Source organism: Polypterus senegalus, chromosome 4 (assembly GCF_016835505.1).
Source record: "Polypterus senegalus isolate Bchr_013 chromosome 4, ASM1683550v1, whole genome shotgun sequence".
Taxonomy (NCBI): domain Eukaryota; kingdom Metazoa; phylum Chordata; class Cladistia; order Polypteriformes; family Polypteridae; genus Polypterus; species Polypterus senegalus.
Window position 1 is genome coordinate 169383700 of NC_053157.1, and position 25071 is coordinate 169408770.

Genomic DNA, 25071 nt, shown 5'->3' on the forward strand with positions numbered 1-25071 from the left:
TCGCACATACCTGTATCGGCGCAGACCCCGCCTCCTCCCTGGAGCAATTCTCTCTGGCGCATCAAGCTTTACTGTTGCCCGGTGGAGGCAAAACCGCAGTGGGTTTGGTTGGGTTTTAGTTTACACACGTTTACTAGAAGTCGGTTACCAGTCTGATCGAAAAGCAAGTAGTTAGTTAATCACGATTTAAAGGACGACTTGGGTGTAGCGAAGCTGGTTATTTGTTTGTGGAGTCCGCTGTTCTGCTCACCTGCCGGCGCCGCCCGGAGAGAAGTCATTCTCGACGCGTTACTTTTTCTACTCCATTTTAGAGAGGTAAACCTTGAAGGATTATTAATGGTTGTTTATTTCTCTTGCTTTTAGATTTTTTTTTGTTTGTTTGTATAGATTTCTGTCGGGTATACGGCTGTAACGTTTGGCTTTACCCGAGTATTTTAATTTTCGTTTTACTTTCGTTACACTGTAACCCCTTCCCAGCCGCGTCCTTTGAATTAATCGGTCGTTTAAGAAAATGCGTAGACTTTTATTGGTACAACAGTTTAAGTCAATACCACGTGTCTCTTGTTTGACTGGCTGTGGGTGTCTATTTAAGCGCAGAATACTCACAACATAAGTCTTTTTTTCCTTCAAATTGCACGACTTATGGAGATCTATTTCGTAAGGAATCTGACATCTTTTAGATGTATTCATTGCGCTTAAAAGTGCCTCGGAATTTAACACTGATCGTTTTGGGGCTTTTGGACACGCAGTCACACATGACATTTTGCCTAATTTTTGCAACCCAAATGCTTTCCTTATTATCTCCCAAAGTGCTGATGTACGCCAGTGTTTCAGCGCTTATACAAGCAAATTGGGATGTTAAGAAATAAGCGAACTATAAATTTGACAATGTAAAGTTAAACAAGATAATACAGCTGTGTTTTTTTTTTCTTACCAGTTTTTTAAGTTTTACAAATAGTACTTTTTGTAGGATTCATTTTATACTAGAAGTAAACGTCAACACGAATAGTGTGAGTGACTTTGGAGAGAGGACTTATAGTTTGATGAGGTTTAAGTCGTTAAATCTACGCGCATAAAATAACACTTTAATTATATGCGTGTATATGTATAAAGTGTCTGTCTGTCTATCTCTTTCAAAATACTACCTTCATGCATTACTGCTGTACTTAAGTACCAATGACAATTATTTTAAAATGTGCATTGTTCTTTCTGCTCTCTTGACTATCAGAAAATTGTCGCCGTCTTTAAGTTTTTAAGAAAAACGTAAAGTTCGTGCATTATATTTTATATCTTCATATTTACATGCTAGCTAATGTGAACCCCTCCGCATTTTTGGATAGACTGAGGTGCTTTATTACAAGAGAAAACAAAAAATAAACAAAAGAATGTGACCCTTTAAAAATAGTAAAAAAAAAAAAAAGCTTACATGATGCATGAAGTCAATTTACATTGAAAGCCTTAAAAATTCCCCAGAATATCATGTTTTCTGTGGAAGTTTGTGCTGTTTCCTTCAAGTTGTTGCTTCATTGTTTTATTTTTTAACGTGGTGGTGCTTTTACATATAACATTCTTAACCTATTAAGTTGCTCTTGACTTAAATAAGCAGTAGCACCACTCTATTCATTTATTATTAAACCTACTTAATACAGTTAAACACATTGGAATTGTAACCTTTGACAGCCATTAAACAGTTTCCACCTAAAATGTAACCTGTAAGGTGACAAATTCCAGTTCATTATGGAATGTTGAAGAAATTTTCTGCAACTTTCACCACGTTAGTATTCTGTCCTAAAGTTTCTATGTCACAAAATCTTCCCATGAGCACTAGAACCAGCAGGTGAAACATTAACACCTTCTGACAGATATGTGCAGAAAACCTACATCTTTAATAAGCCACAAAACCTTGTCTGATTTCTTGAGTTTTATGTGCCACGACAGAAGGGGGTTGAATGAGAGGCAAAGATTGTGACTGAATTTGCCATCTTTGTCAACCCTTTGCACAGTGCCAGCATGCAACAGGCAGCATACAATTGGCTGTCAGACAAAGGAGTGAGCACGACTGTGCTGGAAGGTCTGCATGCAGTCACTAAATTTGACATGCCCAGTGATTTCAGTCGTGTACATTGACATGATCTGTTGATGAGATCAGCAACCACAGTCGGTTAGTTTGACACACCCAACTACTAGAAGGCATATAATGTGACACTGGCTTTAAATGTCTTTGAAAATGGAAATGAAAGTTGCTTAATACCTAGTATATATCATCAAAGATCATTTGGGTGATTCTTTGCAATTCTTCCAATATATTCTGTAATAATGTATGGGAATAATGTGAAATTACAGAATGTGAAGGCAGCAAAATCCCTGAAAGTTGTGTTGGAGTAAAGTTTAAAAAATAAAATATAGTAAATTACTGTCATGTTCATAGTGTTGAGAGGAGGGAAAGCAAAAATGCAGCATAAGCTCATAGACAGAATGATTACACAGTAAATGTGGCGCTACTAGAGGAGAAATGCTAAATGGTTCAGACTTCGTAAGACACTTTTTTGTCTTCATAATAACTATTATAAAGTTCAGCCAGAAGACTCTGTGTGGTTTTATGTGTATATATAGATTCTTGTAAAGACAGTGTAGGCTATATGGTTTCGAGTAAAAAAAAAAATCTGACTGATTTTTAATGATAAACACTTGGACATAGCAGAGAAAATGATTACTTGATTGATTACTATTATTTTTAAATGCCTAATTGGATTGTAAAGTTTGAGTTTACTCATTCATTGGCCATTAAAAATGGGTTTGGGGGCAGGTTCCAAGAGTGGTCAGTAATTATAAGGATAAAATTGGCGGGGTAGGATGGCTCATGTAGTGGGCACATACAGGTTATGCTTGATGTATTGGTACAAATGTTCCTGTTACATTTTGCTTTTACAGCACCATATTAAAATGTATTCTGTGAAGTGAGGGATTGTACATAGCAATTTGGTTGTGTATGACTGTCTGACATTAATGGGTTTAGGGTTTATGTATTTAAATCAAATTACATTTATGCAGATCAGTCTTATGTCTTTTGCACATTTTGGTGTGATCTCAAAGTGTTAGCATTAGTTTGCATTTTATTTCCATGCTTCCCGCCATCATTTTTCCAAGTCCATGATCTTAATCAGCAGGGTTATGGAGAAGCCGGGGCCTATGCCAACAAGTATTGGGCTCAAGGCACGGACAATCTTGGGATGGAGTACCAGGCCATGACAGGGTATCCACACACCCACTAATTTAGCAGCATTTTCCCTTTTATTGATGAATTAGTAAGTTATTTTTTTTGTTCCTTCATTCTGAAATGGGACATTTCCGGAATGTTCCAGTTCGTTCAGAAAACTGTTTTTACTGTACATTGGCAAGAAGTACGGTTTTGAGACATTTTGTTTAATAAACTCATCTAATTTGCATCCCATTTTCTGTGTGCAGAAGCATGAGAGTTTTATTCTAGTGTACAACATGACAAGTGAGCACTTTCATTTTGGAGGTGCTTCTCAGTTGCTAAATCCATTGGCCTGGATATCTGGCCTCCCGGAAGATCCTGGTGACAACTGTCTTATGGAGTTGGGGAACATGTGTGCAGGTGATAGCTCTGACCCCGACTGAGTAGTGGAAAGCGGAACTGGCAGGACGAATGCGCCAGCAGGCAATGCAGAAGGTAGATGACAATGGATAGAGCCAAGGAACGCTGGGGTGATTGCAACAGCATTGCATGGAGACAAAGGAAAAAGCAGTAGGTTTCGGCTGCAGAATAACACTTGGAGAGCAATATCCCTTGCTTTCCATTCCAAAAACTTAAATACTGTATTATGAAGTTTTGAAAACTGCAAAATCACATCCACCCATCTTCCTAAATTAACTTTAGGAGTAAAGTATAAGCAGAATGAAACTGGTCTCTTCCACTCCTCTTTATTTAAAATATCTGTACACAAGTATTTGTGTAACTTAAATTAATAAGTTGTTCAGTTTTTTTATGTCATGCCATGCCATGTCCTCACAGGTGGCACAGTGGTAGTGTTGCTGCTTTGCAGTAAGGAGACTGTGGAAGATTGTGGGTTTGCTTCCCGGTTCCTCCCTGTGTGGATAGCGCTTTGAGTACTGAGAAAATATAAATGTAATGAATTATTATTATTTATTATTAATCAACTGAGAAAATGTTACAAATTTTATAAGTTGACAAATGCAAACTCCTTGTATTGAGCACAAAGTAGGAACTGTTCCTAGAGATGCCATTCTATTACAAAATGGGCTCATACTTGCATACAGTGGATGAATTTTAAAGATTGTCAAGCTTTTTTTTTTTTTTTGGAAATACCTAAGAACCTTAATTGAATGTTCAAGTTCCACATGCAGTGATCATGCTGCCTATTTTATACATTTACCTATTTGAATTTCCACTGCGTATCCATGCCTGTGTATCTCTCTACAGCTTGAAAATAAAACACAAAGAAAGGTACCCTGCAGTGGTGTATTTATGAGGTTTTTAATAACATTTTTGTTTCTGTAATAAAATGAAATAATTATATGGATATGATGCCGGCTCAGCATCATGTATAGCTTCATGTATAAGACTGCGTACTTTTAGCTATTTATGGCCATGACTTTAGTAAAATTGTGTCAGCAATATGCTGGAATGTTTTGGCAAGACATTTTAAGTAGTGTATACAGTATAGTATGATGTGTACTAATAAATAAAAATCTCTGCCGGACTAAATTGACTTGACCTGTATTTTAATGTTTTACAATCTTGACAGGATAAATTGGCACTAGCTGATCCTGTTTAGGAGAGTCAAAAGGTGTTTTATACATGAGGCTTGTTTACTGTTGCTTTGGTCCTTGCACTGTTTTTTTCTGTGAAAGGATTTTTTTTTTAGTTTGATATCCTTTTGTGTAGAACCTTTTATTTTATTAATTACATATGCTTGGGAAGTACAGTGATTCTTCCCTGCCATGAATAATCCTTAAATGGCAAGGTATCTGAGTAATTTGTCAGATGGTGATTATGCAAGTGCTAATCTCTAACACTTCACTGACAGTTGCTTGGAGAATATGTTTTGACGGATGGACAGTATAACAATATCCTTTTTTGTTTTTGTTTTAGCATAATCCTATCTTCAATCCAGTTTACTTCAGAAAATGTCATCAGTGGATCATTACAGATACTTCATTTTTAACCAAAGAAGTGTGACTGTCCTGGGACTCCTACAGATTGCTTGTGCAGGGTTATGTGTCGTTTGTGGTTTTATTGATGCAGCCTTCAGAAAGGACACAATGCTAAGTAACACAAGAGCACCAGTGTGGGCAGGAGCGGTAAATAACTTTTTTTTTTTTTCCAAACCATTAAACTTTTGAATATTTTCTAAAATTAGTTAGTATCAATTAATGGGATTCTAAGTGGCAGAATGATGTTTTAGATTTGTAAGGCATTCAATTTCTGAATATCTGTTTTGTAATTTAGTACTGTCTTTTGTAGTAAGCAAGTTTGGTCCAGGAGTACCACGTTTTAGGCAAATGTGCTTTGAGTCGGGATTTCCTATGTTTTTAAAAAATGAGCCACATTTTAAGTTTACAGTAATGCTTGATTTAATATTGCATGTTTGATGGGGTTGGGTACGGTGGTTAATCCACTTTTAATATTGTAGTAGTATTTATTGCAAAATATCAATGTAGTGTGGACAGGTGTCAAGATTTTTTTTCCCTCTGAAGCAATTCAGAATGAATACATTCAAAAATTCACTGTTTTCTACATTCCCATTGATGACCGTTGTTCATTGTAACATGTTAGAAGTAACCTGCATTACATAGGTTAATTTTTAAAGTAACAAGTAATGCAGTGCTTATTTTACTGAAGTACAAATACCTGTGTGTGTTCAATATTAAGGAAAAACAAAAAACTAAACATACGTGTTGATGCCGAAGCTTGCTTCCAACACTCCATTAAAAAAAAAAAAATTAATGTTATTTCGCAATATTGTGTTTTTTCGCTAACGTTCGGCATGCATGTGCTGCAGCTGTATGGCAACAGCTGCTAAGTAGGAGGTGAAGCACGTGCTTAGCATGCAATCACATGAAGAGAACTGAACAAATATTTTTTATGTATACATGTAATCCTGCAGGGTAAATTTATTACACCCAGTTTAGGGTCGCAGGGAGACGGTGTTTATTGTAGTAGCACTAGGTGTAGGCAAAGGGCAAATGTGGCGGGCTGGTACGCCGGTCCTTTGCAGGGCTAAATCGCACAACCAAGCAGAAAAGTGTGCTGTGTGCAGTCCAGTAACAGAAGCCTAATAATAACATGTCGGTTTAGTCTTCATCCAGCTGTTTGTTATTGATGTATTAAAACAGTGTGATCTTGTGACTGGTGGGGCCAGTTTTCATACTTCAAATTTTAAGGGGCCCACCGTTGGGATGAATGTTATTTACTTCATAGCACACGAAGGACTAAACATATTTATAAACATTATCAAGTTTGGCTGTATTTCAGGTCTTTTTCATGAAGGTTCATATATTTGCTTAGAATTTAATAAATGCTGGTCAATTAAATTTGCAGTTTTTCATTAGAAAAGAAAATACAAAAGTAAAGTATTGTTTGTAACGCATTACATTTTATAATAGGTAGCTGTGTAGCATATTTAGTTTTTTGTAAGTAATGAGTAATGTAACTAAGTTACTTTTGAAATTAACTTTTGCAAACGCCACTCATGGCACACAACTAACCTTCGCACTGCAAATATGCTGGAGGAATATGCTTTGCCTCTATTTAAGTTAATGATCTTGTCATCTATGTTCTCAATGTTAGAAGATGGAAAGCACTAGACGTTATCCAAAAAATCACATATGCTTGCCCACTACAGAATGTTTCATTCCCTTGTGTTTAGTTTACAGGGCTACTTGAAGGCCGAATTATTAACATTTTGTCAAGGTTTCTTCTTATCCTGCACAAATAAGTTTCAATGGGATTCATTAATTTTCGGATACAGTCTTACAGATTGCTCATATTTTATCTCGGGTACGTGCCAATGTTCTGAGCTCCAAACAAATTACACAAAAATATTTAACTTTTTTAAAAAAAAAAAAATTACCTTATTCATGTACAGTATACTTAATATACAGTGGTGTGAAAACTATTTGCCCCCTTCCTGATTTCTTATTCTTTTGCATGTTTGTCACACAAAATGTTTCTGATCATCAAACACATTTAACCATTAGTCAAATATAACACAAGTAAACACAAAATGCAGTTTTTAAATGATGGTTTTTATTATTTAGGAGAAAAAATCCAAACCTACATGGCCCTGTGTGAAAAAGTAATTGCCCCCTGAACCTAATAACTGGTTGGGCCACCCTTAGCAGCAATACAGTAACTGCAATCAAGCATTTGCGATAACTTGCAATGAGTCTTTTACAGCGCTCTGGAGGAATTTTGGCCCACTCATCTTTGCAGAATTGTTGTAATTCAGCTTTATTTGAGGGTTTTCTAGCATGAACCGCCTTTTTAAGGTCATGCCATAGCATCTCAATTGGATTCAGGACTTTGACTAGGCCACTCCAAAGTCTTCATTTTGTTTTTCTTCAGCCATTCAGAGGTGGATTTGCTGGTGTGTTTTGGGTCATTGTCCTGTTGCAGCACCCAAGATCGCTTCAGCTTGAGTTGACGAACAGATGGCCGGACATTCTCCTTCAGGATTTTTTGGTAGACAGTAGAATTCATGGTTCCATCTATCACAGCAAGCCTTCCAGGTCCTGAAGCAGCAAAACAACCCCAGACCATCACACTACCACCACCATATTTTACTGTTGGTATGATGTTCTTTTCTGAAATGCTGTGTTCCTTTTACGCCAGATGTAACGGGACATTTGCCTTCCAAAAGTTCAACTTTTGTCTCATCAGTCCACAAGGTATTTTCCCAAAAGTCTTGGCAATCATTGAGATGTTTCTTAGCAAAATTGAGACGAGCCCTAATGTTCTTTTGCTTAACAGTGGTTTGCGTCTTGGAAATCTGCCATGCAGGCCGTTTTTGCCCAGTCTCTTTCTTATGGTGGAGTCGTGAACACTGACCTTAATTGAGGCAAGTGAGGCCTACAGTTCTTTAGACGTTGTCCTGGGGTCTTTTGTGACCTCTCGGATGAGTCGTCTGCGCTCTTGCGGTAATATTGGTCAGCCAGCCACTCCTGGGAAGGTTCATCACTGTTCCATGTTTTTGCCATTTGTGGATAATGGCTCTCACTGTGGTTCGCTGGAGTCCCAAAGCTTTAGAAATGGCTTTATAACCTTTACCAGACTGATAGATCTCAATTACTTCTGTTCTCATTTGTTCCTGAATTTCTTTGGATCTTGGCATGATGTCTAGCTTTTGAGGTGCTTTTGGTCTACTTCTCTGTGTCAGGCAGCTCCTATTTAAGTGATTTCTTGATTGAAACAGGTGTGGCAGTAATCAGGCCTGGGGGTGGCTACGGAAATTGAGCTCAGGTGTGATACACCACAGTTAGGTTATTTTTTAACAAGGGGGCAATTACTTTTTCACACAGGGCCATGTAGGTTTGGATTTTTTTTTCTCCCTAAATAATAATAACCATCATTTAAAAACTGCATTTTGTGTTTACTTGTGTTATATTTGACTAATGGTTAAATGTGTTTGATGATCAGAAACATTTTGTGTGACAAACATGTAAAAGAATAAGAAATCAGGCAGGGGGCAAATAGTTTTTCACACCACTGAATTTACTGTGAAACACTTTAATAACTGTTATTAGTAGGCAGCTCTACTACCAACATTAGGACTCTTTTTACAAAGAATTATCTAAAGTTAAGGTCATGTGACCAGGTCAGGTGTTCTGCAAGTGTTTCTGTATCGTAGCTTGGATCGATTAAGTAAGGTATTATAGATTTACACAGTTTTGCTTATAATCATTTAAATTCAGCTTCAGTGAAAAGTCAATAAACAATAATGCTATTGTATCATAGAACCTTTGACAATTCTCATCACTTCCTGACAATGCAGTAGTTCACACTGTTGTCTTGCAACTCAAGAGGTTCAGATTCAGATTGTGACCTTCACATTATCACTGCGGAATAAGACATAGGGAAAATGACCCATATGTATTGTCTTTAGGTAATTCGGTCTATTTTCCATGTGAAGATGTTCACATTAGGTTGGGGAGTGTAAATAGGCTTTGTCTGAGTTAAAACACACGTGTGCAGTTTGCTCTGTAATGGAGCAATGTCCAGAGCTGCTTCCTTATTGGTGGCTTTGGCCAAGTCTTTTTACACCAGGGTAATAGATGAAACTTGTTAAGTAAATGGATGTCTCATATAGTGAGGGAGGGAATTGTGTGTGGAAAAATTAATACATTTTTACTATTAATTTGGTTATTTGATGTCTGTCTAAATTTGTCTTATTTCTTTACATCATGCCTTTTTTAAAGAAAATGAATAGATATTGGGCTAAGAAACTTTCTTAAAAGTTTATTCATATGGATTGAAGAGACTAGTTCAGCCCCTTGGTTCTTATTCTTTATTCTGTTAGGTCTACAAAATTGTCATCAATCCTTTTCACCTTCAACAATCATGTTGCTCTTAAAATGCATGTTAAAACCTCAGTAAGTCTATAAAGGCAAATAAAATTCATTAATGCCCCTTGGGAGGAAAATTTATTGGTAAATTTAATTTCTGTCAATAAAGCACGTTAATTTCTGTATGTGCTTTTCTACAATTGTGCTCTATAACTAAACTCTTGGCCCTTGTGGTTTTGAGAAATATAAGGTACTTGTGTTAAAGCAAAATTGTTTCCTTTATGCAGTTATTTAAAATGTTAAAACAATATGGAGACTCCTTGTTTAGAAGTGCTTTTGTGCTTCTTAATGAGACAGACTTGTTAGTGATTTTTATTATGCAATATAAGATATTTTAGATTTTTGTCAGAAGATGAAACATAAAAAATGAAAACGTACAGAGAAACAAGATTAATACTACTCTTCATTTTTTTTTTTTCCTTCACCTCCTTTCTTTCAAAATATTTTGTATTCATAGTTGGTGGTAGTTTTACCCAAGTTAGTGTTAGTTACTTTGGTTTCAGCTGGTTAAGGAAAAGTTGCAAGTAAAAGTAGGTTTCTTTTATTCTGCATTTAGTTAAGTGTTGTAAAGCTTAACAAGTTTATATTCAATCCAAAGTATTTCATTGGCATTTAAAATTGTCAGAGGGCCTCCGCTATTTCACTTATTTTTGGAGTTTGAAACTTCTGTTCAAAAGACCGGAAAATATCAAATGCTTTTTAGGCTATAAATATCTTCACGTACAGTATTGAGCTTCCTAGGTTTGAATCCCTTTTCTGTTTTTTGACTGTGTTTACGTGTTCTTGTTTGTGTGGATTTTATACTGCATACCCCCACTTTGCCTCCTATTTTCCGTGATGTGGTTATTAGATTAATTGGTGATTACAAATTGGCCCTGTATAATGTATGTTAGTGTGCTACCCTCTTCTGGACTGTTTCCTCTCTTTGTGCCCTGTGCTACTGAGGGTCCTCTGTGACCTTGAACTGGATTAGTCACTTCTCTGAATGTTAAAGATTAGACATGTTTAGAGATTTTTAGCCTTTGACCATAGTATTGAGAAAATGTTCACTTGAACTATTAAAATGCTTTAGAATATGTTGTTTTTTCCATGATTTTATTCTTTTTTTTTTTTTTTCTTTTTCATTTTAGATCATGGGAGTACCAGGTGTATTGGCCCTATTTTCATCCCAAAAAAAGAATCCTGTCTTGGTAAGTGGTGTTTCTGTATTAAAAGCTAAAATAAATTGGAGGTGTTGCCACTTTTAACTGCCATCGTCTTTTTGTAAACTGTGCATTTTACCCAAGTTTGTTCAACTTCTGTCTTTTATGCCCAAACTACTTTCAGGCAGCCATCTTTGGAATGAGCTCATTCGTAAGGAATGCTTGAGTTTCACAAATTTTAGTGATTTTCACAGAACAGAATTTTTCTTTTATCCTCCAGTAATACTGGATTATTTTTTGCATTTATTCCCAAATTACTGAAATGTACTATAGTAGTAGGTGTTCTAAATAGTTTCTCTACAATATTCTGCTTTGTTTTTCTGATGTATAGTTCATTAGTTTGTGTTCTTTTGCAGGTCAACATTATGATTGGTGCCTCTGTATTCTCATGTTTTACATCTTTGATCGTAGTTGTTTATTCTTCCCTCACGTTAAGCTATGGTGAAGATGATGACCTCTTCCACCCTTTGCAGATCCAGAACCAACATGCAGTAAGGTTCTCCTTTTGTAGTGATTATTTTTAGGCAGTAGAAATATGTTTGCAACAAAATTCAACATTGGTCAAAATAATGAATAATGAGAATTTACCTCAAATTAAATGAGTAATTTTTGTACCCTGAATTTTAAATGTGCTACAGCACTTTTTTTCTTTTTTTTTTTAATGTAACCTTCTGCTTAGACTTTTGTTCTTGGGAGACTTGTACAAGGAGCCAATGTCATCATGTTGATTTCATGCGCACTTGGTATGATGCTGGCCCTGCTCATTGCTTTGGTTGGGTGCAGAAGCCTTCCTTATTGTGCCTGCTATGACAGTGTCACTGGATTGGTGAGGATTTTAAACTTTTGTGTCATTCTTTTGTAAAAAATGTTCTTGTACGCTGCTCTGTGGGTGTTGATATAATGTTGTAATTTTGAACTGTCGGAAGTGAATATGTGTACCATCCATTCAGTTACAATCAAGGTGTGGTTATTTTTTGTGTTTGTGTGTGCACACCTGGTGAAAACGCCTTCCCAAGGACTTTTCAGATTTTCTCCATGTTGCATTTCTAGCAGTTTTGCCATTATAATTGTAGTACAACTGCTGACAGTTCTTAATTTGACATTAAGCATCAAGATTAAAGTGGAAATGTCAAGAATAAAGTCAACATGTTGACATTAATCTCGACATAAGCATTGAGATTAAAGTGGAAATGTTGAGAATAAGGTCAATATGTCGACTTATTCTCGACATACACTTTTTTTTTTCTTCTCTTCACTGTGTCCATTTTTTTTTTCTTCTCCGTGGCCCTAATACACTTCTGTCACAGGATTATATAGTAAAGGTGAGAAAAACTAATAATAATTGCATTTATATAGCGGTTTTCTCACTACTCAAAGCACTCAGCAATTGCAGGTTAAGGGCCTTGCTCAAAGGCCCAACAGAGCAGAGTCCCTATTGGCATTTACAGGATTTGAACCGGCAACCTTCCGATTGCCAGTGTAGTTCCCTAGCCTTGGAGCCACCACTCCGCCTGCTTTTACAAATTTGTATAAATGGATACGTGAGCTGCTAACAGTGCTTGCGGGAGAAGTGATTTTAAATCGATCTTGCATTTGATTAGACTAGAAAACACTAGTGATAGATGACTTAGTTTTGTAGTATATTATAGGAATTGCACCATAACACTTTTCTCCTCTGCAGACAGTGCCATTGTGCATCTTTTTAATAATATTAAAAAGGCAAGTTTAGAGAAGAATATTGTAGTCAAAGTAGACATTAATTACCCAAATATTAAATGTGCTAACTATGAATAGCAGAGTAGAAATGCACAAGTTTTTAGACCAAATCAATGACTTGGTAGGGCAGATTTTGAGCAAATGAAGCCAAGTCTAAAAGGGATAAACTGGGATAAGCTTTAAAGTGTGGGGGCTGTCTAGGAGCAGTGAAACAAGTTAAACGTTTTACATGTAATACAAGACAAGGTAGTAGAAAACTAAAGAAAAATCTTAACTGTAGTGGGCAACTTAGGAGATAAATAAGCCGCCATTAAAAAGGATATTAGGTCAGCTAAAAGGCAGTTAGAATTATTTTAGTAAAGGCAGAAGGTGATTCTTATAGTATTTTAATAATGAAAGAACAGTCGAGGAAGAGATGAAGTTTATCAAACACTAAAGCTTTCACATGTGGAAAAACAGGATAACATCCCAGCAGTAACAGGGACTACTAAGGAGGTTCTTAGTGATTTGGAAGTTGTATAGGGAGAAGTTTTAGATGAAATAAACTAAAATCTAACAAATAATCAGAATTGGGTAACATTTTTAAGTGCTTAAGAAGATTAGTGAGTGCATATCTAAACCCTTGACGCATATATTATTATTATTTTTTTTTTTTTAAGTAACTGCACACTCATGAAATTACTAAGAAGCAGAAAATAGCCACTATTATGCCATTATATAAAAAGGCAGATCCAAGTAATTATAGGCCAGTAAAGCCTAATTTGGATCATGGGTAGACTAATAAAAGGAATTATTATGGAAAAGATTGAACAGCACATATTAAAGACCGGAATATCATTAAATAGTAAAACGGAACCCATGTTGACTAATATGCTGTATGATGAATCAGCAAAACATAAAATTGAAGAAGAGCATGATTTTTTTTTTTTTTTTTCTTTCTTGATTTACAAAAGGCATTTTAAACAATCCCACATAGGAGGTTGGGCACCAAACAAAAAAGTGGAAATTCAGGGCATAATGTTTAGATAGGTGAAAAATTGGCTAAAACAGGGGTCTTCAACCTTTATTCCATCCCCCCCAACCCCCCCGAGGGCTACTTTTACAAAATGAAATCGGCTGAGGGTTACTCGTGTTTTCTAACTTTTATTCTCAAAGCTTATTTCAGCCCAAACAAACTGAATATGCTTGCTTTGCCTGAACATTTACAAAATGTTGGTGTCCACAATTCACATTTTGCATTAAAACATCACAAAAAATATTTAGTTCACCTGCAAGTGCATTTTGTATGTCTGTATGCATTTTCTCACACTATTGAACTAAAACAGGTGTCAAAACAATGCAATTACAAATACACAGGTATTACTTATTAATTTGTCATTTTGTTACATGTCACTGTTTCACTTCACAAGAGTATTCACATGTCCAGTTGCATGTGTGATGTGTTTTTCAGTTAGATGACTGACACTGCAGTGGAGTCAACAAGAGAGATGTAAGGTGGAGTGTAGCCACTTAGGTTCACTCTTATGCAGTCGTGTAAATGTTCATCTGTCAATCTTGTTCTGAACTTTGATTTCATGACATTCATGTCAGAAAAGGCAGACTCATAGAGGTTATGTAGACCCAAACAAAGCAGACATTTTCAGAGCTGCTTGGTGAAGATTCTTATAGTTATCTGGCTCTACTAAGCTCCAGAAATGCTGAGAATGCTGTTGAGACTTTAACTGCACATTATTTTGAAAGTTTACTAATATATAGTATATAAAATCCAATCTCTGTATGTCTGTCCGCTTTAAACGAGAGAAGTAATTAACAGATTTAGATCAGGTTTTTTCCTATAATTTGCTTGCACATTCTGGTTGATTTTGTGACTTCTCTCATTTCGCTATACAGTAATCCCTCCTCGATCGCGGGGGTTGCGTTCCAGAACCCCCTGTGATAGGTGAAAATCCGCGAAGTAGAAACCATATGTTTGTATGGTTATTTTTATATATTTTAAGCCCTTATAAACTCTCCCACACTGTTAATATTATTAGAGCCCTCTAGATATGAAATAACACCCTTTAGTCAAAAGTTTAAACTGTGCTCCATGACAAGACAGAGATGACAGTTCTTTCTCACAATTAAAAGAATGCAAATATATCTTCTCTTCAATGGAGTGTCTGCATCAGGAGCAGAGAATTTCAGAGAGAGAGAGAGAGCGCTTGCAAAGAAAAGCAAACAATCAAAAAATCAATATGTGTGCTTTTAAGTTTGCCGAAGCAATAAAGCAGCATTTTTTTAGAGGAGCGTCAGTATCTTCTAAGCAAACAGTCTCTGTGCAAACAGCCCCTCTACTCGCATCTCCTCCGTCAGGCGCAGAGAACGTCAGAGAGAGAGCGCGTGAAATGAAAGCAAACAATCAAAAAATCAATAAGTGTGCTTTTAAGTATGCGGAACCACCTCGATAAAGCGGCATTTTTTAGAGGAGCGTCAGTATCTTTTAAGCAAACAACCTCTGTGCAAACGGCACCTCTGCTCACACCCCCTCCGTCAGGCGCAGAGAATGTCAGAGAGGGTGAAATAGAGGCAGAGACAAGCAAACAATCAAGCACCGCGCGGAAAGCATATCTTATAGCATTGAGGAGTTTTATTTAATATGTAATACATGCTCTGTTTGGGTAGCTTCTAAGCTTGTATGCAATCAACTGGGCAAACAAACTGAGGAAGCATGTACCATAAATTTAAAAGACCCATTGTTCGCAGAAATCCGCGAACCAGCGGAAAATCCGTGCTATATATTTACATATGCTTACATTTAAAATCCGCGATAGAGTGAAGCCGCGAAAGTCGAAGCGCGATATAGCGAGGGACTACTGTATATCATAGTTCGCTTGTGGTACCGATTTTTAATAGCACAAATCCTAGATCCATGCAACTGGTCCAGAGGACGGGCCTCACTCACTCACCAGCTTTAGGGCGTGTTCATTAACTTCGTTTAGCCAGCGAATGAGAAAACAATTGAATTCAACTTTGTTTGATATTTTAAAATAAAGTGTTACTTAGGTCTTGATGAGTTTGAGTTCAGATATTCTCTTAAGTGTATGCCACATTGAAAAGAGAGATTGTAATTCAGATTGTGGATCGTGATTTTGTGTTAAAAGGATCGTGAAATGATTTTTTGGAAAGATCGCCCACCCCTAATTCGACTAATGAAGTTTTCAAATTTATATAGGATTCATTAACCCTTTGGCGAGTAACATATTGGAGACCCCTGGGCTAAAACATATGAAGCAATAGGTTATGGGGCGAGGAACCTTATCAGACCTGGGTGATTTTAAAAGTGGTGTTCCTCTGGGGGTTGGTTGTTGGGTCACTGCTCTTTCTAGTATATGTAAATGATCTATATAAGAACATACTGTAAATGACACATTGGTAAAATTTGCAGATGATACAAAACTAGGTGGTTTTGTAGATAATCTCGAGTTTGTCAAATCAGGGACCTGAGTAGGATACAGGCTTGAGCAGGTTTGTGGCAGATGAAATTTGATGCATGTTAATGTGTGGTTTTGCTTGTAGTTAGTAAAAATGTTAGATTTAAATACACAATTGAAGGTCTGAAGTTTGAAAATACACCTTATGAGAAGGACCTAGGAATTATAATGAACTTGTCACTGTTTACATCCAGGCATTGTACAGAAGCCCTTAAGAAAGATAACAATGCTAGGCTATATAATACAATGTATGGAGTACGTGTCAAAAGAGGGTGTGCTTAAGCTATATAACACACTGGTGAAACCTCACCTGGAGTACTACAAGCAATGTTGTTCTATGTAATATAAAAGAGACACAGCAGCACTGGGAAAAAGTACAGAGAAGAGAGTTATTAGCTATGAGAAAAGATTAGCGGAGATCGAGATGACCTGACCTGAAGATTTTTAAAATTATGAAAGTAATTAGTACAGTGGATTTGGATTCAGACCTTTACTTTTTCAATTGAGTTGCACAAATGCACAGGGGCATTGTTGGGAGCTTGGATACATTTCATTCAAACATTTTCTTGATACAGAATACCATAGACACGTGGAATAAATTACTAAGTAGTATAATGAAGAGTAGGACTTTAGAGGCTTTCAAATATTGCCCTGTTTGTTATTTTGGATAAATTAGGTGGAACTGATTTTTTTGACCTGAGTGGCTTGTGAAAAATTGTCTAATGTCCAAGTAACATTGAGGTTTTCTCCCCCTTTTTATAACAGGACTCTTTGGTAACGGATGACGGTCAAAATACAGAACTAGTTTGTACCTGGCGAGGTAAGGAATTTTTTAAAATTAAATATTTATCATTTCTCACAACATGCAGTTTTTGTATGGTTTTCAGTCAGCATTACAAAAACTTAATTTTCAAAAAGTGGAGGCAGTCCACTTCCTGAAGAAAACACCTTAGCTCTATGCTTCCAGTCATTTCTTTAGCTTTATGGTAATTTTAATTAGATGTTCTATTTCTAGCACACTTCCATTCTGTGCCAGAAAAGGTTTTTACTAAATTATGAAAACATATTAGGAGTACAGTAAAAGTCATGACAGCAATAATTATGGTTCTGGATTTCAAAGTTAAGTAAATGTATTTCTAATATTTTTTTCAAGATGAAGATTGTTTCAGTTTAACAAAGGGGTTTTTACAGTGCTTCAGTTCCCCAAATATTCAACCGTATATTTCTTTAAGCAATTGGATAACATTTAACTTACATGACAATTGACTTGATGTTTAACGGCTGCAATCAGAAATATCCAATCCCATCACCTAAAAAGACTTTATAATGATTTGAGTTGAGGTTATTTAAAGTATACATTAAAAGGCCTCCTTAAACAGCAAAGTATTCATTGTTAAGTCGTTGAAAATTTTTAAGGACTTGTATTGACCTTGCATTTTTCATTTGGACTCCGTTATTCTTTCCTTAAATGCGCATGTACACTACCATTCACCCCACATCATCAGTATTTTGTAGACCATCCTTTAGCTTGTGTAACTTCTAATAAGCATTTTTGGCAAGTACCGAGAGGCTCCTTGCACCTTTATATTGGACTTTTTGCTCATCTTTCATGTGCAAAGGTATCCAGCTAATTGATGTTTTCCATTCTGCAACTGCCTACTTTAAACCCCATCAAAGATTTTCAACTTAAATCTGGGGACGGAGAAGGCTACTCCAGGACATTCCAGTATCTCTTTCTCAACCAAACTTACCTTGAACACGTTTATGGGTGGATTTATTTATGCTTAACAGTTGAAGTAACTTAAGGATCATTATAGAGTTCCCAACGGCTTAAGTATGGTTTAACACCACGAAGGCCATAAAAACTAGCAGGTTTTAAAAACCACAGTGTTATATAGGGTTCAATAATTAATTGTGACGTAATTGTGCATCATAGCAGCCACAGGCATGTACTTAAGAACAGATCATCCACCTGAAGCTTAGCATGCTTGGACCTGGCCAGTACTTTGATGGGAGACTAACCAGGAAAAGCATGAGTTGCTGCTGAAAGAGGTGTTGGTGAGGCCAGCAGTGGGCACTTACCATGTGGTATGAATGTGGATCCCAATGCCCCAGTGCAGAGACTGTGATAATCTGCTATAAAAATCGTGCCATCCTTCGGATAAGATGTAAAACTGAGGTCCTGACTCTCTGTGGTCATTAAAGGTCTATGAGCATCCTTCATAAGAGTAGAGTGTATCCCGATGTCCAGGCCAAATTATCTACCATAGCCTAGTCATTCGGCTCCTAGTCAACCCTGTCTATCTTATCACCCCTTCACTACCAAACAGCTAATGTGTAGTAAGTGTACAAAATGGCTACCATCACATCATCCAGTTGAATGCTGCAGATTAGTAGCGGTTGAAGTGGCTCACCACTCACTATATAAAGTGCTTTGAGTAGATAGAAAAGTGCTGTACAAATCCCGTGCAGGGTGCCAGCCCACTGCAATACATAAAGAATTATTATTATTAAATATTCTTTGATTTTTTTGCATCACTCACTTGGTGAAGAAGTCACCTGAGACAAAATCTAACAATTTTAAAATGGTTTAATTAGAAAATCTAAATACAATTTGGCCGGTTGATTATGATTGCAGCAGGTACATAGTACAGTGACATTCTTAAACTCTTGTGTGTAACAAATGACCTAATTGCTTGAGTACTTCAGGTAAAGTTTTTGTTTCAAGTTTAAAAAAAAAACTTGGATATTTAGATTCTCTAATTTCTCACATTTTAGATCTCGTGGCACATTCCTTTGTGTGTGCCTTTATACTGTATGCTCCTGAATCGGTCGTCCTGTATTTTATCACTTTTTAAAATGGATATCCTCTAATGCCAGTACTTGCTAAAAGCAGTTTAATAACCTAATTGGTCTACCAATTGATTTGGACATACGAGGGATGTTACTACATTAATTAAAACTAATGACAGTTTTTGGCAGGTAACAGGCTAATGTATTTGTTTCCTTTTTGACTAAAACCTTTTTAAACAAATAACAGATTTAGTAATGCTGAATTGTGTCCAGTGTCTGATTGTCAATTCTGATGCTTGAATCGATTCAATAGCAGGTATTCAGCTCTCCAGCCTCAGCTGATGAAGGTGCAGTTTCTTTCTCTTTCTCTTCCTCTCTCGGCTTTACAGCCAGTTAAGTTGGTTACCATGTTAGATCTATACTTTTCTAAATAAGTAAAAGCACAATAATTGATTCTTCATATATTGTTTCATTTTTTTCTGTGTAAAAGGAAAAGTGTGAACATTTAAAACGTAATGGCATATGTGGTGTTTTTTTTGTTTTTTTTTTTGTCTTCTAGATTCTTCAGCCTTCAGAATAAATACATAGAGCAGCTGTGTTTGAAAATAGGTTTCATAATGGAACCCTTTCTTAAATTGATCTTCCCTCTTATTTAGTCATCATAGTTGTTGTAGTGTTGCCATTTCTCGTAATGATTGTAGTTTTTCTTTTCTAATTCCTTTACCATTTGAACTTTGCGTGAAAGTAGTAAAAATGGGTGGTTCAATTTTTTATTTATTTTTCTTTTCCCCCTCCAGCTTCTGGTGACGATAGATTATTCAATGCTCCCATTCAATTCAGTGACATTCATTTTGAAGCAGATGAAGATGTGGCCTCCAAGCCCCCTCCATATATCAGACTGGCTTGAAAGAGTCAACATTTGTGTCCTTGCACTGATTCCTTTACAGTAGAATGATCTGTTGTTTTTACATTGGTTTAACTGAAATGCACCAGTGGTTTACTCTGTTTTAACGTTATTTTGAACCTGATTTATGTACAGAATGAACTTTATTATTGTTCAATTTCATTATTTTATAGGGTTGATTTTAATGCACATAGTCTTTTTTTTTTTTTTAATTGAATATTGACATAACATTTTAAATGTGTGGTTTCAGACTTGTGCAGTATTTCTATTTAACATTCTTAAACTTGTGTTGAGCTTATGTTATTAAATGGTGATAAATGCACACCAATCCGTCAAATTTTGGGATAATACGTGTGTGCATGTATATTGGGAGTTAAATGAAAACACCCGCACTACTTTAGGGATGGTCCTTTTTTTGTGTGGGTTTTTTTTTTGTTCAACACTTGGAAAAATGACATTTAAAAATGGCTAGTGATTCAATGCGTTTCCCACTTTCACTCCTTCAAATGTAGCTCTGGGCCTTACCTGATCAGGCACACTTCAGTGAGCTACACACTTTGTGGCTTCTTTTATAATTTTTATGGTTTACCTCAAATTCAAGGAAGCTGCGCTGTTGGACCAGTTCCACTGTAGCACAGAACTGTTCAGTCATTCCCAGTGCAGCTTTGTTTATTAACACTCTGGTTTGGAGATTGTCTTCAGCCATGCTGGTGGTATTACAATAAACGTTGTGCAAATTGCCTTAAACTGTTTTCCTTCTCACATAAAGTGTTTGTTTACTTTGTAATTTAAATCCACTCAGAAATATTGTCTTCCACATTTTAGCAGGGAATATGTGCCAATTTTTGGTAGTGTTTTTAAAATGTTATAAGAAATACTGAAGTGTTATAATCCTCTGGTATCCAGAATATTGTCACAATTGTATAAGATGTTATTGGAGCAAAATAATAAATAAATCTTAACTTTTAAAAAATGTTTCAAGCAGCTTACTTTCCAGCCCTTTATAGATGATCTCTGAGGGGTGAATTTCATTTTAAAAATGCATTTTGTAGCACTCTTAATTATTCAAGCTTTAAAAGCTTCTATTTAAACATCAAAGAGTAATGCTAAAGAATGACCAAGAATACATTTTTTTTCTGTTCACTCTGTACACCTTAGTATAGAAATAACATCAAGTCATGTCACTTGCTGAAATTCTCAGATGACCCCTCACTCACAGGGGATGAGACAGCGTAGGAGTCAAGTACTTTAACAATTGTCTGTCACTTTACATCAGCAAAACCAAAGAACTAGTTATTAACTTTCTCCACGCCCAGTGATACTCGGAGTGCATGTAAAGGTGATGCATTCCTTCGGCTAGTTGAAGGGTCCATGTCAATGACAGGTTGGGTTGGTCTCATGACACAGAGGAACTATATACGAAAGAGCAGAGCAGGATCGGGTATGGGATGCACTGTGGACTCCCTGGAGGTAGTAGTGAAAAACGGAATTAAAACAAAACTGAGTGTCATTATGAACAGTGGTGCACATCCTCTCTCTATCATTGAGTTATTGACTGACTAACACTGAGGACTTTCAGCCAATGAATTATTCAGCAGAGGTGCCTCATTATGACTTCTATTCTTACCCACATTTTTTTCCCCTAATTCTTTGTATTTGAAGGGTGGGGTTTTTAACATTTCTTGAGCTTCTGTACAAAGTAAATCTTAGGGTAAATAAAATACTATCAAACTATACTGTACCTGTATATACTTTCATTAAAAAACATAGGAATGGAGGTTTATATGGTGATGTTATGTGGCATCATTACAAAAATCATGGTGTAGGGTTGGGTGGCTTAATCTGATGGCAATCTCAAGTTGGGAACAACGCCATTCCAGAGAAGCAGGAGGCTAATATTAGTGGTGGTAATGGTGATGCTGGAGCCACGTGATGATTGGCAGCAGAAACCTTATAGCTTGTCTGTCGGTCCTGCAGTATGGAGGCCAGGTACAGAGCAGGTGAGGAAAGGGACTGTTATGCAGAGTTTGTCATATTAGGAAGAAACCACTTTGACCTTTTGAATATTTTTTCTTCTACTTGTTCTTCACTCTGTTCAGATTTTTGGATCATCCTGCTTTTTACAGATTGTGCCTTATTTTGAGGATTTGCTCTGAGAACTGCATACTGTAGTAATTGTAGTTCTTTTTCTATTTAATGTCTCTGTTTCTTCTTGTCCATCTCGTTCACATTCTATTACCCTACTTTAGTACTGTATAATATATACTAATATAGTACTGCATAATATAAAATAGAATTACAAGGAATATGCTTAGGCCTCATTTTGTTTTGTTTTTATTTTTTTTCCTCCTCTGTTGTGGGGCAAAAAGAAATGGACAATGCTACTTGAAGAAAAACATTTTAAAAACCGAAGGTAATAATTTGAATGAAATTAAACTTCTCCTATGGACCATGGGAGGTTAATCGTAAGTTTTTTGTTTTTTTAACAGATTTTCTCTTTTCTCAGGTTGGAAATCAGAAGTCACTTGCTGTTTGGTTCAAATCACACGCCCTGCCGAGCAGCAATCTGTAACTTCAGCTCTGAAATCTCCTGCCTTTGGGACCATACCAGTCAAACATAACTGGTGGTAAAATGGCTATCCACACAAATGTAGGCTCCTTTACCTGGCCTGAGTTGATCTCTGTGAACTTGTTCAATGGCAGTTAATTATTGCAGGCAGATTGTAGGAACAAGTGGTAGCAGTGTATTAAGCTGCTAATAGATTGCATAAGATGGCAGTGATGGAAATGAAAACTGGTAGAGGACACACGTACGGTTGGAATGGGATGCTGTGGATCTATGTAAAGAGTAAGTGTGTAAATATCAAAGTTTTAGACAGTGGCTAGTTAGCAATTAGTATGGCTTACAGCAATAAGTATCACATTGTGCATGTTTGCTTTTACTGATTTCAGGTAACAGAACTTGCATCGATCACCAGAGTCTGACCCAAGACATTTCATTAGGAAGAAATGTTGCAGAATGATTCTGCTTCACACTTTGAATAGGAGGAAGACGAGGTGTCCCATAGGTAACATTTGCTCCTGAGATACGTTGTGTTTTGCCCAGCAGGTGTGTTTCCTAGAAAAGGAGAGTGCAAACTCTCCTGTAACAGAAGAATTTAAGGATGGCCAATCTTTTTTGGTATTCAGACAGAGCTCTGCCTCTTATAGCCACAATAGAAGAGTGTTTAAAGAAAATGCAGCCATTGAACAGTAGCACGCTTCTGACTATCTGTGGGAAGCATATGAGAACCACAAACACAGACGAAAGCAGTAATGGCCTTAAATTCTTTCATTTATCAACATGTGCAAAATATACTGTACATGCAAAACTATAAGGAAAAAATCTGAAAGTACAAGTCAAAGCCGAGAAAGAAATTAGTGTGTCTCAAGTGGCAACACACATTTTTTTTTTATAAAAAATGTTTACAGAACCACACATCTGAAGTGCAAAACACCACCTATATCTGGATAAATGTAGCAGTGCATTCAAAACTGCATAAATACTTTTGAAAATCAATCCTTTGCACCGTGGCACACTACAATCCTATTTTCAGATTTTTGTGCCTTCAACTACACTCTCTTGTGCTCAGTGGGAAGCCCTGTCATCTTTGGGGAACATGAATTCCTGTCGGATTCCTGTGTCTTATACAGTATAGGGAACGGTGTGCACTGTGTAACCACCAGGTGGCACTCCTGAGTCCCAATCCACAGAGACAATAATGGCCAACACAATTCTGAATTTAAAAGGTAATTTAAAAGATACTTATTTATCTGCCTCATCTTTTCCACAGTCAGTTGTCAAAAGATCTATAATCAATACAAAATTATGTCAATTTCTTCCTTCCTCCAGGATTGCCACCTGGGTCACAAGGAAACCAGTATTGTCCTCAAGGACCTCAACAGGGCTTCACTTCTTCACTCCAATTCCCTTGCAAACCAGCAGGTGTCCGATTGAGATCAGCCTTGAGGAACACTGGACCTTCCATATGGGGTTATTAACTGTTTCCTGAATCCATGTTGTCCCAATCCACTCATTATAGAGTGATCCCAACCAGGATAAAGATTATATGGCATCCTGAGCAGTAACTATTGCCAGTTCAGCAGTCCTTCATCTGGTTAGGGCAAGTACTCTGTTTCCTTCCTGGTCAGGATGCCCATCTGTCCTTCATGGCACTTCCATCTGTTTTGCAAAAAGTGCCATATTGAATTGTAAATTGGGTGCAAAGCACAAAAGGTATTTAGAGGGTTGAAGACTTGAGCTTAGGTTTTGCTTTTGTGGGACTCCAGAGGCAGCTGATTGGTGGTGACTGACAAATTGGAGTGAAGGAAGCAAAAATGATGGGTATGGGGGAAGTCCAGTGAGGGTATGGAAAATTCCTTTTGGTTATCCTTGACATACAGTAATTCTGGCAAACTCTTGGGCAACTCAGGAAAGGGAAGCAGCGTTTCATCTAAGCAATTTATAGTAAGGTTGGAGTGCTGGTGACCTCAGCTGGGGATATAGTCAGGTGGTGGAAGGAGCACTTCAAGGATTTCCAAAATCCTACCTATCACATTCAGCCTCTGGAAAAAAAAAAAGATTTGGCTTTTGGTTGATCCTCTGAGCCTTTCATCCAGAGAGTGGGACCAACCAGTCTACATGTGTTTTGTGGATTTGGAAAAGTAATACAACCACATCCACCAGGGTGTCCTGTGGGGGTGCTTTGGGAGCATGGGGTACCAGGCCATTTGTTTTGGGCTATTCCATCCATGTACAACTGAAGTGAAATCTTGCTTCCCATTGTAAGACTCATCCTCAGGTGGGTGTGTGTCTCTGCCACGGCTGCCCCTTGTCACCGATTCAGTTATTAATTTTAATGAAACAAGTAGCAGAAATGAGTTTCCTTTGCAGGCGCTCTGGACTCTGCCTTACACGGAGGATGAGAAGTTCAGACATTCTGGAGGAGCTCAAAGTAGAGCTGCTTCTCCACATTCATAGGAGCTAGTTGAGGTGTTTCAGGCATGCAAGTAGGATGCCTCCTGGGCGTCTCCCTGGGAAGGTGTTTTAGGCATATCTAACCAGGAGGAGACATTGGGCCATTCCCAGGATATGCTGGAGAGATTATATCTCTTAGATGACTTGAGAATGCTTTAGGAGGTGCTGGAGGTCGTGGCAAGGAAAAGGGATGAATGGGCATCTTTGCTTACCTTGTTGTCACTGCATCCCGGACTCAGATAGGCAGAAGAAAATGAAAGGATGGAGCTGTTTTGCTCTCTTGAGTGTCAGTTTCAATAAATGTGCTTTATGTGCCATTTTGGTGTATTAGCAGTTGGAAAACTATGAACAATGGTATAC

General features: G+C 37.0%; 1 protein-coding gene across 1 annotated transcript; it reads left to right on the forward strand.

The window, feature by feature from the left end:
* The first annotated feature begins 60 nt into the window (after nt 1–60).
* Nucleotides 61–20120, forward strand: zgc:113425 (uncharacterized protein LOC541425 homolog). The gene is made up of 7 exons (XM_039751659.1): nt 61–315; nt 5138–5346; nt 10740–10799; nt 11168–11302; nt 11491–11637; nt 16763–16817; nt 19588–20120. Exons 2-7 carry the CDS (start codon nt 5173–5175, stop codon nt 19695–19697), a joined length of 681 nt encoding a protein of 226 aa, XP_039607593.1. The 5' UTR covers nt 61–315; nt 5138–5172; the 3' UTR covers nt 19698–20120.
* The last annotated feature ends 4951 nt before the right edge of the window (nt 20121–25071 follow it).